This window comes from Gordionus sp. m RMFG-2023, chromosome 3 (genome assembly GCF_954871325.1).
Source record: "Gordionus sp. m RMFG-2023 chromosome 3, tfGorSpeb1-WG-v2, whole genome shotgun sequence".
Classification (NCBI taxonomy): Eukaryota; Metazoa; Nematomorpha; class Gordioida; order Chordodea; family Parachordodidae; genus Gordionus; species Gordionus sp. m RMFG-2023.
The window spans coordinates 20,066,236-20,080,004 of record NC_088777.1 but is presented as its reverse complement, the minus strand read 5'-3'; the positions used below and the strand labels follow the sequence as shown (position 1 = coordinate 20,080,004).

Below are 13,769 nucleotides of genomic sequence, written 5' to 3'. Positions count from 1 at the left end.
TCTAATTTTTAAATTTTGTACTTTAAATATAAATGAAAATGGTAAATATTGTCTAAGTTTTTTATCATCAGTTATTCATTACTCTGGATATAGAAGAGGGGAGTATTATTGTTATTGTGTAATAAGTAGATGAAAAGACATAAATAACTGGAAGAATTATAAATTCGATTATAAAAAGGAACTTAAATATTTGAGATTGAATTGAAGTAATGGTTAGCTTTTTTAAAAAAGATTTAGATTATTAATAAAATTTATTTATTGGTGATAAGGGTTACTATTTCTACATTACAAAGGTATTTGCTTGACGCTAATTGAAAATGTATATGACCTTATAAAAAATATCAATGAAAATATTATTTTATCAACGTTAAGGTGTCTACACTACAGCTCAGAATGATGCAGCACTTTTTAAATGAAATTATTATATTAATGGTTTTCTCAATATAGAAAACTATATAGAGAGTTTTTTAGACCCATTACTGCTTTAATAACTTTTTAAATATAAAAAAATATCCCAAGTCCTAAGAATTTTTATTAGATTTTAATTCAAGATTATCAATAGAAAATAAAGTTTGATTAATTATTTTGTATCAACTTATATTATACATTAAGTTATTATACTAATATATAGCATTACTAAAAGTGAAATAATTGGCAAAAGCCTTGAAGATGTCGAGTTACAAGCTTATTTGTCCAATAATTTATATACAATTGATATTCTTACTTAAGTGAAAATTCTATGAATGCCACTTTCCTCTTATGGCTAGAGGTTATTTACTTATAAAAGACGAATCTGTGTCAAGTGAAAAGTTTTATTAAAAGTAGGAGACCTGAAAAGCAAAAAGGAAACAGAATATCTCCAAAAATGGTACAATGATTGATGATGCTAGAAATTTACAGATGATCATAATTGATTGAGAACTAACGATTTATTTTTATATTACATAATATTATATTTTTATTATACATTTAAATAAAATTAGAATTGTTAGTATTAGGGTAATTCCCTGACAAATCGACCATTTTTAAAATGAATGAAACTTGGCATAAAGTTTAAATAGATTGTATACTTTATACAAATCAAATTTAAATGCCCTAGCTCAAATATATCAGTGTTATTGGCCTTCAAAGTTAGATGAGAGCCTTATCTCTTTTAATCGAATCTTAAAATACTAAAAATATTTTTGGTCTATATCAATTAGTAGCCCTTAAAATTGCATAAATTGTTTTAAAAATGTCTTCAATGTCGTATTTCCGATAAAACAAAACATAAAAATTTTTTAAGTGCCTTATTTAAAATATTGAAATTCATGATTTTTTATTTATTTATGTATTTAAGTTAAAATATTAATGGAGAAAATAATTTAGATTTTCTATAATTTTTTGAAAAGAAAAATCAATTATAAAGAACGTCTGAAACGATAAAACTCATCAAATAAGTTTATTACCTGTATATTTAAATATTTAAGTAGAAAATAAGAAAGTAAAATTTTATTTAGTTATAATTTTAGAGAAAAAAAGCAATTATAGATGATGCTATCTATAAAGATAATTATAAATATATATTCATTTTATTGGGGCATAAAAATATGTATTTTTAATATTTCTAGTGTATATAATAACTTTATAGAAATATGAATTTATATTTACAATATAAAATGTATATCTTTATATAAAATATATTATAAATTAACTATAAAAATGACGCCCTCTATAAGTGTTTTTTTATTAATAAACTTATAAAAACTAAATGAAATTTATTTTCTCCATTAATATTTTTTACTTAAATATATAAATATATTGGTAATAAACATATTCCATGAGTTTCATCATTTTAAATGAAGCACTTTTCAAAATTATAAATACTGAAGATATTTTTAAAATAATTTTTGCATTTTCTTAAGGAATTTTAAGAGCTACAAAATGATATAAAATTTGTTACTTAGGCCAAAAATATTTTGAGTATTTTAAGATTCGTGAAAAGAGGAAAAGTTAGGGATGTAACGATATTTTTTATCGGATCGGGCCGATATTTTACCCATTTTGGAATATCGGTTATCGGCCAATATTATAAAAGTAATATCTAAAATCATTTATTTTTATAAATAAATCGAAATCCATTTCTATGTATATTTTTTTAATAATAATTAATTAATAAACATTCTGTGTTATTTTTTTGCGCATTCTGTTTATAAAAGTGTGCGATAATCTCTTCAGAATCTGTTTTTAGTGAAGCTGTTGACAGTTACCATCGCCGCAGGTCTCTGATAAATTGGAAATTTTGTTTCTATAAAGAAATCTTCGTTAATGTTAAATATTATTTTAAATATTTATTTCAAATTTGATAATATATTTGTTTATTACTTATAAATATATATAGATTAATGTTATTAATTATTATATAGATAAAAATACTTTATATACTTTTAGAATTGCAATTGAATTGAATATAAACTATAACTGATCATCATAATATATTTAAATGACATAAGTTATGGTATAGTTAAATTATAGATGTTATACTAATAAAAAGTATATTAAAAATTAAAACCATTGGTATCTTTAGAGAATAAAAAATTAGATATGATATCGGATCGGTAATCGGCCGATATATATCTGGAATATCGGATCGGCCTCCAAAAGTGGTATCGGTACACCCCTAGTTCTCATCGAACTTTGAAGGCTCATAGAGATATATTTGAGCTAAGGTATTAAAATTTTGATTTGTTTAAAATATACAATCTATTTAAACTTCATGCCAAGTTTCATCCATTTTAAAAAATGGTTGTCCGACAATTACGTTATTTTGGTCTCATGGAATTGCCCATTGATATCATTTATTATTTGAAGAAAAAATGTGCCTTAGCATACGTCCTGTCATAAAATCGGCTTTAAAAAGCAATAGTTTTTAAAATTTTTATAGGACAGTATCCGGCCTTAAGTCTCATCCTAAAAATAATGTCCTAGACACGATTGCCAATGCCAAAAAATAGAAAGACCAAATCGGGGAGACAATTCCTATTCACTAGTTAACCTTTATCCATTTTCATATCATCACGGTGGCTTGATTCCATCTCGTTCTTTTCCTCTCTCTCCTCTTCCTCTATCAAATGATGTGCTTGGTGGTCCATACTCACTTCTTCATGAATACACTCTTCATTGCTATTGGCTATGTTTTCCATTGGTATCCGAAATTGGCCAGTATCACGATTTTGGCTTTCAGCAGCCAACATGTCGATTTGCATTGGTTCAAAAGTCTCGTAATGAATTTTGTAGACTAGATTGCTGGCGGAGAAATTATTTGTATTCGTTTTGGATTTGTGGGGCTCCTCAAACTCTGATTTTGTGACATCAAAACTGTTTTGTACTTTACGTGGGTTATCATTGGAATCGATAGTGGGATCGGATAAATTTGAGCTGGTAAGGGATGAGTTATGAGCGTGTAAAGTGGGTGTCGCGTGATTGGAAGAGCTATAACTAGCCATTTGGTCTACGGCATCTGACAAGGTTTGAGCCTTTATGTAATATAGCGTAATATAATTTATATAAAGCTTACTTACCCTAGCCTAAACCTACAATAATTTTTAAAAAAACTATGGTCAAAAAAATAATGAAATTGATCATATTGATACTTTTACATTTATCTTAAAAATTTAGTATTTTTCGTTGCTATTTAAAAAAAAAATAATGTATTTAAGGATTGCGTTATTTTTTAAGTTACTCATTATTATACATTTTATTATATTTTAATCGTTATGGTTAGATTATTGTTTAATATTTTACAAGAAAGATATTTTTTAGACAAATCAATAACAATGTCTTAAAATGATTTTAAAAGATAAAAAGAACTTTTTATTGCATTAAAACGTTCATATATAGCGCCTTCTATATTATTTTTTAAACATTTTCACGATATTATTTTTAAACAATTAATCAGCCGCGATAATTATTGAAGAAATTTTTAGAAAATTAGTAAACGAATAGAAATTTTTTCAAGAAATTGGAGCTTAAATTTTCTACAGGCCATAGGATATTTGATATCTTACTCATAATTATCAATTATTGACTTGGTTATTAAAGTTTATTTAGTTCATATTTGTAGTATTTTCGACAGATATTTTAGTATTACCGTTAACATATATTAGTAATAATTTAGACAAATAATATATTTCTTTTATTGTATTTATCATGAAATCCCATTAATTTTGTGCATGCAAATTCATAAGATAATGCCAAAATAATAAAAATAAACATTTTACAAAAATACAAAAACAATAAAATAAACAATTAAATACATAACAGTTATTATAGTAACTGCTAATGAGTTAAATTTCGTTTTTGATATAGAATAAATAATGTTTCTAATAATTATTGAAATTGAAGGGGCTAGCTTGGAAGGTTTTATACAATATGTGTGAGGAGTTGTATGATGTAAAGCAGCGAGAAGATGAGAATGGTTAGATATGTGGGATATCCCTGAGAGAGAAAAACAAGCAAGACTAAGGGAAAGGATTGGGATAAAAATAAGTGATGTCGTGAGAAGAAATAGGGTGAAATGGTTTTAACATTTTGAACAGAAAGCAAAAGACGATTGAATGAATAGATGTTGATTGGAAGTGGAGAGAACTAGATCGAGATGGCTACCAGGCAAGCTAGGTGAAAGTTTAAGATAATTACATGATAATGCTAGGTTCGCAGTGGCAATTAGTGATCTGCCTCGGGCCTAATTTTTCAAGCCCGGCCCGAACCCGAATTTTTATAAAAAAGTTTTGCTGCCCCGCCTCGAACCCCAAATTTTTTTTAAAATAATTTACCGAACAGACTTGAATTTATTTAAATATAGAAATTAATCTTTATAATTACTCAAAATAAAAGACATATGTTATATGTTGTTTAGTTTCAATAAATAAAATCAAATATTTTTATTTTACATAAAAAATTGATAAATTTAGACATAATAAAAAAATTCCCTAGTCCGACCCGACCAGCCCGATTTTTTTAAAATTAGGCCCGTCCCAAACCCGATTATTAAAAATAGAATTAGGAGACCTAAGCAGATCTCTAGTGGCAATATCCAGGACTGCAAAAAAGAAAGAGGATTAGAAGGGAAAATGACCTGCAAATGTAAACTTGAAAAAGGCCACTAAATGAAGTAAAAGTATAATAAATTTATAGATTAACGAAATAAAAGGAAACAAATATTTCAATCTTTTTTTTCCATAGTATTGTATCAAAAAGTAAATTAATAGCGATACTTTCTAAAAATCCACGTGATAGCATTACTTTTTTTAAAAAGCAACGTAAAATATTATTATTTTTGCATAAAGCGAAATGTAGCTAAGTTACTATGTTAAATAACGTCGTGAACTCTAGAAAAATTATATATTTATATGAACATTAGGGCTGGGGAAATCTATAATTTTTTACTAGTCCGGGCCATGCAGATCACTAATTTACACATTAAACTGGGGGGATACTTAATATATTGTTTATTACCTTTTGGTATAAAATGGATTTTGTAGCAATACGAATATAATTCATTTATATAATGATTAAATAATTTTAGATTTAGTTGTGAATTGTGAGTTATTTTGAATTAGAAAAAGTCTTTTGAGGATGGGGTAACCAATATAATATTAGTAGGCACAATAATTAGCACCAAAAAAGATTACATTACAAAAAAACATTTTTAAAATTTATAACAAATCAGTTCACTCTTTTTATAATTTTGGCATGATAGTTCAGACCTAATTATTATTCAGGCAATTATAATGGTACGTTTCGGTTTTACAGTTCAGTCCGTTAATGTCCTTTTTATGAGAAATTCTCTGTAGGAATCCTTAAAACAAATAAGATTATTAAAGATTTAAAATTATAAATAATAACAAACTTTATAATAATCCAGCGTGCCTTTGATCTCCCTTTCCAAATCCATGTCGCATTCAAGTCCTTCTGTGGGGGTTTGATTTGCCAATATTATGGAGGCTTGTCGATTAGAAGATGAAGTCGAGAGTGACATAGGGATGGTAGGAGTATAACAGGTTTCTTTAAGAGGTTCTAAATCATCTAATAACAGGTAAAAATTATAATAAAATAGATAAGTAAAAAGAAAAACATATTTTAATTTTATAGTATTTTTTATTAGTTAAATCTCAATGTGCAATTGTAAAGTATCATTTCATAACATACAATCACAAAGTTTTCCATTCTTAAATATGTTATTAGGTTTAAATCAGAGACCTGCAGTCCCAGCCCAGAACCGACCTAAAAATAGTATGCTTATAGAAATTTTAAAATATATCAATTAATCAGGTAGAAAATCATATCATGGAGCGTTTTTCATCTACTGATCATATTTCCAATTTAAAATAATTTGCAAAATGCAGCCAAACTTTTTTAAAATAACAAAATTTTGGGTTGAGCCAAAATATGGTCAAAATCAAAAATCCGAGCCATAAAAATTATGGGCTGGACTTGAATATAATTTTTTTTAAATCAGGGGCGGGTTAAAAATTTTACAACTGCAGGTCTTCTGGTGTAAATATTAAACGTTAAATAAATAGTATGATGAGATTAGTATCAGAATATATAATATTTACTCAAATATGGAAAGGTAATGTTAGGAGTTGTAGATGAAGTAGATGTGGCATTGCCTAAAATGCTATATGGTTTATCTGAGTCTCCCATGTTTTGTTGGAAAGAAGCAGAATAAGGTTGATCAAAATTAGTATTGCCACATGACTGGCTTTGAATAGAAGTATTAGCTTTAGAAGGGCTGCCGGGCTTTATGTCTGTACAATCCATTTTTTCTTCATGGCCTTCTAAAGATGTACTTGGTGGCGGTGCCAGCGACTTTTCGTTTTGAACAGGAACTATGAAAAAAAGTTTAAAATAAATTTTTTTTTTATAATTCTCAAATCTATTTTTTTTGTAACAGTACCTATTTGTTTACCATCATTATTTTTTTCCATGCCAATTGTATATTCGTTGACATTAATACAGATAACTTCAAAATGGTTTATAGCATTGGCATCTTTATCTTCTTCATATTCTTTGGCATCGTCATTTGTTGAAGGAAGAAGGATATTTAGATCCTCATCCTTGAGCTTCTCCACCAAGCTATTGACTGGCTGCATATGAAGGGAAGGCAGGATGTAATAGGAGCGTTCTAGTTTTAGAAATCTCTCCATGAACGACTCTAAGGGTTTCTTTCCATTATGGTGGTCTTCCGACAAGCTGTTATACTTTAGATGTATATTCATAAAATAGAAATAAATGGTGATTTAAATAACAAACTTTCTGTAACCAATTATTCAATTATCTCACATATATTTAAATCTTTTTTTAAAAATTGGAATACATTTATATATTTTAACATATTTTTATAAGTTGTTTTATATTTTAGTGTTTTATCTTCTTTTTTTTAAATTATACCAACTGAATAAAATATTTTTAAATTGTATTATAGAGGTTCTTTATATGACTTTGTAAGGTTATGAAAATATCAAATTAAATCTATCACTCCCCTATATCTCTTATTCTTGCTTCTATTTATTAAAATAAAGAATAGCTTAAAACGGATTAATCAAGCCATGCGTTCCTTTGAAAATTGTTTACAATTCATGTTTTAATATGTGAAAAGTTAATCCTTAATTTTATCGATTTTTACGTAATAAATTTCATAATTAAAAATCATTTTTTGGTTTTAAAGTCACTTTATAAATTATTTAAATATGTTTTTTTTTACAATTTGCTTTGGCCTCGCCTTCTTCCTCTCTAGACGCTACATAAAAATTAAAAAAAACTGTAGATAATTTTACCCTTACAGAAGACCTCCTAGGTCCGCTACCCCACGATTGGTCATCAGAATTATCCTCGTTTCCCTCCAATTCAAAATTATTAAGTTCATTCTGTTCCAATTTCACGCTAGCATTCTTATTATCGATATCCTTGAAAACAATCTTGTCTTTAATTTTGGGAATGGAACAAACGTCTGTAGATGTCACGGAAGTGCTGGAATCGATGGAGGACGAACTACTAGGGATACTGTTGTTAGAGGAGGGAGCAGGCTTAGAGATAACGGGGTCAGGTAGGGTGGTCTATGGAATAGAACGTAAAGTAACATAATTAGAAAACTGCAGAGTTATTAAAGAATCGAATCAAAAAATAACTGATCCTGGATTCGATCCTAAATTTGTTAATTTTCCCGGATTTATAATCCTGACTTAAATTGAGGATCGTGATCGAGATCATTTTTTTAAATATTCGATCCCGATCCTTTTAAAAATTAATTTTTTACTTATAAAGCAATAAATAAAATAAAAATTTTGAAAATTAAATTAAAATATTATTTTTAAAAAAAAATATCTATCTGCATCATATTTTATCAACTTCCATTCCACCATATTTTATATTTCAACAATTTCCTAAATTTTATCTAGAACGAGATTTAGAGCCTATAAGTTTTATTTATTTAATTATATTATATATAATATAAATAAATTCTAGGTTTTAATAATGTCCTCAATTATAGATTTAGAAGATGATACAACTACTATTGATGTGACAAGTGAGAAAGAGATTTTTTTACCATTTCATAATTTACGTAAGTATTTTACTTTATGTGAAACGGATGGAAGTAATTAAACAATGATCAGTGCAAAATGCTCTTTATGTAAGAACAAAATATCTTATTAAAAGATTAGTAGTTCGAACCTCAAAAGGCATTTAGAAGTAATTAACACTTTTAAAAATAAAGTTTTTATTATTTATTTGTGAAGAGCATAACAATACGCATAAGAATTATTTACAATAATTAATAAAAATTTATTGATGTGTTAATAAGGGCTAAGTTTTGCAGATACCAGACTTATATGAACGAACACTTATTATAAATTATCATTTCTTAATATAAATTTCCTTCACTGTATGATGACAGTAACATATTGGAAGCAATAATTCACCAAAAATTTAAGCTAAATAGGCCTTATATTAAGCTGCCACAAAATCTGTTGGTAAAAAAAAAATTAATTGCCCATTTAGAAAATATGCAGGATCAACATCTACCACATGCAAATGTTTCAAATGAATGTATGGATGAAATAGATACCTTTTTTGGAAAAATTCTTCACAAAATACTCGTTCCATTTATAATTTTTTTTGATTCAAATGATGAATCAATGAATATTTTTAATACTTATGTTAATTTTAAAAAAATATATTTATTGAATATAACACACCTTTGCTATCAAGGATGTGGAACGCTTTTTTTAGTAAAGCTAAACATGTGCTTAATGAAAGACGTGGATGTTTAAATAATAATAACTTGGAAAAAATTTTATTATTAAAGGCTAATTTTAATTATAAATAAATATATTCTTGTTATGCTTATATAATATTATTCAAATACAATAAATTTATACCATATTTAATTTATTTTTATATTAGTTAATTTATCGATCAGAAATTTCCTTCAGAAATTTAAATAAGAAAAGGATCGTGAACGTGATCCTTTTTTAAAAAGTAGTCGATCCTGGATTTCAATCCTCTTTTTTTTTGAAAAGATCAGGATTCGATCTTTTTAAAAGGATCGATTAACAAGCCTGGAAAATTGTTACCCAGCTAACAAGATTTTTCCTTATAATGTATGGTTGTAATGGTATAAAAGTCGCGGGGAAAAATTCAGAATAAAGCTACAATGAGAGATGATGGTTACACTTTAGTACTTATATATCTATTAATAGTATTTATTATATTAAAAGTTAAGCTAGAATTTAAATTCTCTGGCAAGATAATTTCTTTATAAAAATAACGTAAAAAATAGGAATAACAAAAAAAAAGTAAGAAATATGGAAAAAAAGAGTAAGTTTATTTTTCTTTATTTGATGATCTTACTAAATTGTTAGTGGCCGTCCCGTAATAATTGAGATATGCGCTAGAATCGTACCCACTGATGCCTCCTCCAGTGGCCGATATTCCGCTTTGGGTCGTGAGACAACGAGGGATTTGAACCAAGTAAGGCGCGCGCGAGTTTACGTGATCTAACCAGCTTGTCAAGGCTATCTCGAGGGCTATTCTCGGATCGTAACTATATTTAGTTTGAGCCAGGGCTAAGTTTAAGAACATAATTTTTTTAGAACAATTTTCTAAAGTTATATAATGAATGGGATCGTAATATTGTAGAAAATATTTTAAAAAATGAGTTATATTATTATACAATATCTTATTTAGCACAATAAATTTATACTTGCGATACGTAGATTTCTAAGATTTTAATAAATTAAAGTATTTATAGATACAGGTAATCAGTTCTAATTTCTACAGTTTGATTTAATGATTATGTTTCTTTATATTTAAAATTTTATTTTCAAATCCCTCACAATATTTGAATATTTGCGAAATAGTTTAAGCGAAAAAATTTCAATCCATTCTGAATATTTTAAGATTTTTATCTCATTTTAAATTTTCAAACCAAAAAACTAACCATGTCTTCTTTCTATTTCTTTTAAATGATAAACATATATTTATAGTTTTTATGAATAATATTTTGTATTTATAAACGATAATATAATCTTTCTAAAAAATTTCATTTTCTCGGTTTTAGCAATTTAATTTATGGTGCAAGAAATCTTATAATTTAAAATTGTTACAGGGTTTAACCGTTTCTTGCTTCTAATAATTAGTCCCATCAAGATACTTATGAGCAATGCAACATGCCCTCAGGGTTGTCAGATTCCCCCCCCCCTCCATCAGCGGGAGACTCCTGCAAGATTTTAGTTTACACGTAAACATCTCACTCCCGCAAAACTACCGCAATTTTTCAATATCTCCCGCACATTTTTCTTTAAACATTTTAACGTTTTTAATATATAAATAATAATTTTGACAAAAAATAATTGAATTATTTAGATATTTTTTTAATAAATTTTAGATATTTTTTCAAAAAACATATCTAGTTCATAAATTTTTTTCCTTTCTATCCATAACTTATATGTTTTATTTTTAACCAATAATAAATCAACATCATTCATTCTAACATACATACCAGAGTAATTTTTGATAAAGATAAAAAAAATTGATGAAGATCTGAATGAAAATTCTTGTGGTCATATGATATAAAGTTCTTTTGGAAAATAAAAATCATTCTTTAAATATTTTTAATAAATTTACCAAATTAAAATTCTGATTTATTAATTATAAACGACCAACCAATTCTCTGTGCCAGTCCAAAGTGTTCAGCACACTTTTGAGCACTACTGTTAAAAATAAAATATAATATATTTTTTGTATAAATTTATTTTCATTATCTATGAGCAAAAAATAAAAATAAAATGTACATATATTATTTAGTATTCTTTAAGGAATAATTAAAATGTTACTTTTTAAGGCAACGAGTAATGCGTTACTTTTTACATAAGGTAACAATATAAGAAAATCTTTAGCTCAATATTATATATTTTTTGTATACATATTTATTCTTAATTAGTGTATACGTATAATTATGTTTCTATCTTTGTCAATTTTCTGTTATTTTTTGTCAAATTTCAAGTGTCATATTAATACCAAAATTTTGGCATACTAGAAAAAATGTTATAAATTTATAAAAATAAATCAAACATTAAATCATAAATAATGCATAAATATATTATATTAAATGGTATTTTTTAATAATGATCACAGGTATCCAACTATAATATTTAGTCATGTAAAAATCCTCCTTTAAAAAAAATCTGATTAAAAAAGTCTGATAATATTTTGTAAGTATAATCTGGTAGATTTATAATATACCTCCGGCCACAATCTCAAGGCGTAGTGCAGAAAAATAAAAATAGGTTTATATGAAACAAATATTGATTAAATGAAATCAAGGAATAAAAAAATATAGATCCATAAATGACACATTCAGTACAGGTTTATATCTTTATAAAGTGGGCATTTAAAAAAATATAGATCCATAGATTAGACATTCAGTACAGGTTTATATCTTTACAAAGTGGGCATTTAGTTTATTACAATATCATTTAAACTTCTTTTTTTAAGATTTTTTATCACCCTGGACGAGGCCCAAGTCAGGTCTTAGGAATTCAATAAAATGATGGAATGGGAATTAACCAGAGATGTTAAAGTTGAGCACTACTTTACTTTTCCCAGAAGCAGTAGCTATATGACGCTTCTTTTAAAAAATTAACATTAGCCGTATCGTGGGCTTTTTTAGGGTAGTTAATAGCGCGCTATTTCGTTACTCGATTTTATATAAAAGGAACACTACAAAAATTATTAAAATTAATTTAAAATTTCAGAATTAATGTTAAAATTAAAATCTTTTTTATTTAATTTTATAATTTATATTTAAAAATCTGCATTATAAATCTAATTTATCAAGTAATTTAAAATATAAAATGCCGCCAATAAAGATTAACATGGAAGAGATTTTTTAGGCCGATGACAACAAAGCGCTGGAAAATGTTATTGTGGAATTTCCTTTTCCCAAATTTGTAAAATATTTTAAACTCAATAAAAAAATTAACAAAAAATTTTAATTTCGTTATATAAGAAGCTGGAAGTTAATATCCAATAAATCAAGCAGTTTCAAACCTACAGAAACATCTAAAAGCATATTCGTAAATTTTATTAAAATTATTACTGTTTTAAATTTAGTTCAGAGAAATTTTAAAATATGTGAATAATTTTGGAATGGAATAGGCAGCATCCAAATCAAATCTAATTCAAACAAAATTGATCAATCCTGCACATCAGTAGTATGTGTTTCTCAAAAATTGGCTGATAAAGTCATAATCAATTTTATGATTGACAAAGTTCAGCCAATTTCCTTGGATAATCTCTCATTTCAATCTGGTAAAGACATCTTCAGGTACCATTGATGGCAAGAATTCTGGCTAATTTTCAAGAAATGAAAATCGGATGCCTCTATCATATTTGATGGTAAGATAAAATAATGTATTTTTTTATTTATCTTCTGATATTACTTTAGAGTTGAATTAGGAGTAGGTTGCCATTGTCTAGATCCTAAGACATTAAAACGATCTGCTGCATTAGTTCTAAAAGGAAAATTAACTGCTGATTATCCATAATCTTTTAATTCAAAATAAGTTGACGATGATAACGTGCTCCGCCATTATTCACCCTAATTTTAAGTTTATTGGCCTTATATTAATTTAGAACAAGATTCAAATGACAACTATAGGCGAATGGTAACATTGAGCGCATACCAAACAAAGATACAATAGCCAATACATCAAGAACCGCCTACTATGAAGGATTTTTATGAAATAAATGACAATAATACAATATAAAATTCCTAGACGCTTTTTTAAATCTTAAAACCACACAAATGAGTATTACAAAATAAAATATGTATATATAATCAAATACTGCACTGATCTCAAGTGCTGAGTTTAACGATTATTTGAAAAGCCAAAACTTATACTTTCTGATCGTCGCTCTTGACTTGGGGATGATAATATTGAGATGTATTATTAAGTGCAACAAAACTAAATAGGTTATATATTTTAAATTTTTAGCTACATTTTTATATCAATATTTTTTACATGTTTGAAGTTGAAATATTAATTAATAAAAAATTTAAGGTATCTAATAGCGCGCTAATTTTTTGTTAAATAGGATTTGTGATAGCGCTCTATCTAACAACATTGGACTTTATCAATTGAAATTGGGATTTTTAATCAGTTGAACTATTATATAATATGTTTTATTGTCTATGAAATAATTTATAAGAAGATAATGACTGA

General features: G+C 26.5%; 1 protein-coding gene across 5 annotated transcripts in view; it reads right to left on the bottom strand.

Annotated features, from left to right (window-relative positions):
- Window positions 1–13,769, bottom strand: part of LOC135927530 (uncharacterized) — a 40,943-nt gene that overhangs the window by 17,597 nt on the left and 9,577 nt on the right. For 4 of the 5 annotated variants that reach the window (XM_065463560.1, XM_065463564.1, XM_065463561.1 and 1 more), the window contains exons 7-12: window positions 9,895–10,109; window positions 7,821–8,099; window positions 6,941–7,244; window positions 6,600–6,872; window positions 5,891–6,066; window positions 3,035–3,515 (exon numbers count right to left, since the gene is read on the bottom strand). In XM_065463560.1, coding sequence (XP_065319632.1) covers window positions 3,035–3,515; window positions 5,891–6,066; window positions 6,600–6,872; window positions 6,941–7,244; window positions 7,821–8,099; window positions 9,895–10,109 — 1,728 coding nt within the window. The remainder of the gene's footprint in view (window positions 1–3,034; window positions 3,516–5,890; window positions 6,067–6,599; window positions 6,873–6,940; window positions 7,245–7,820; window positions 8,100–9,894; window positions 10,110–13,769) is intronic. The other variant, XM_065463563.1, reaches the window with a different exon arrangement.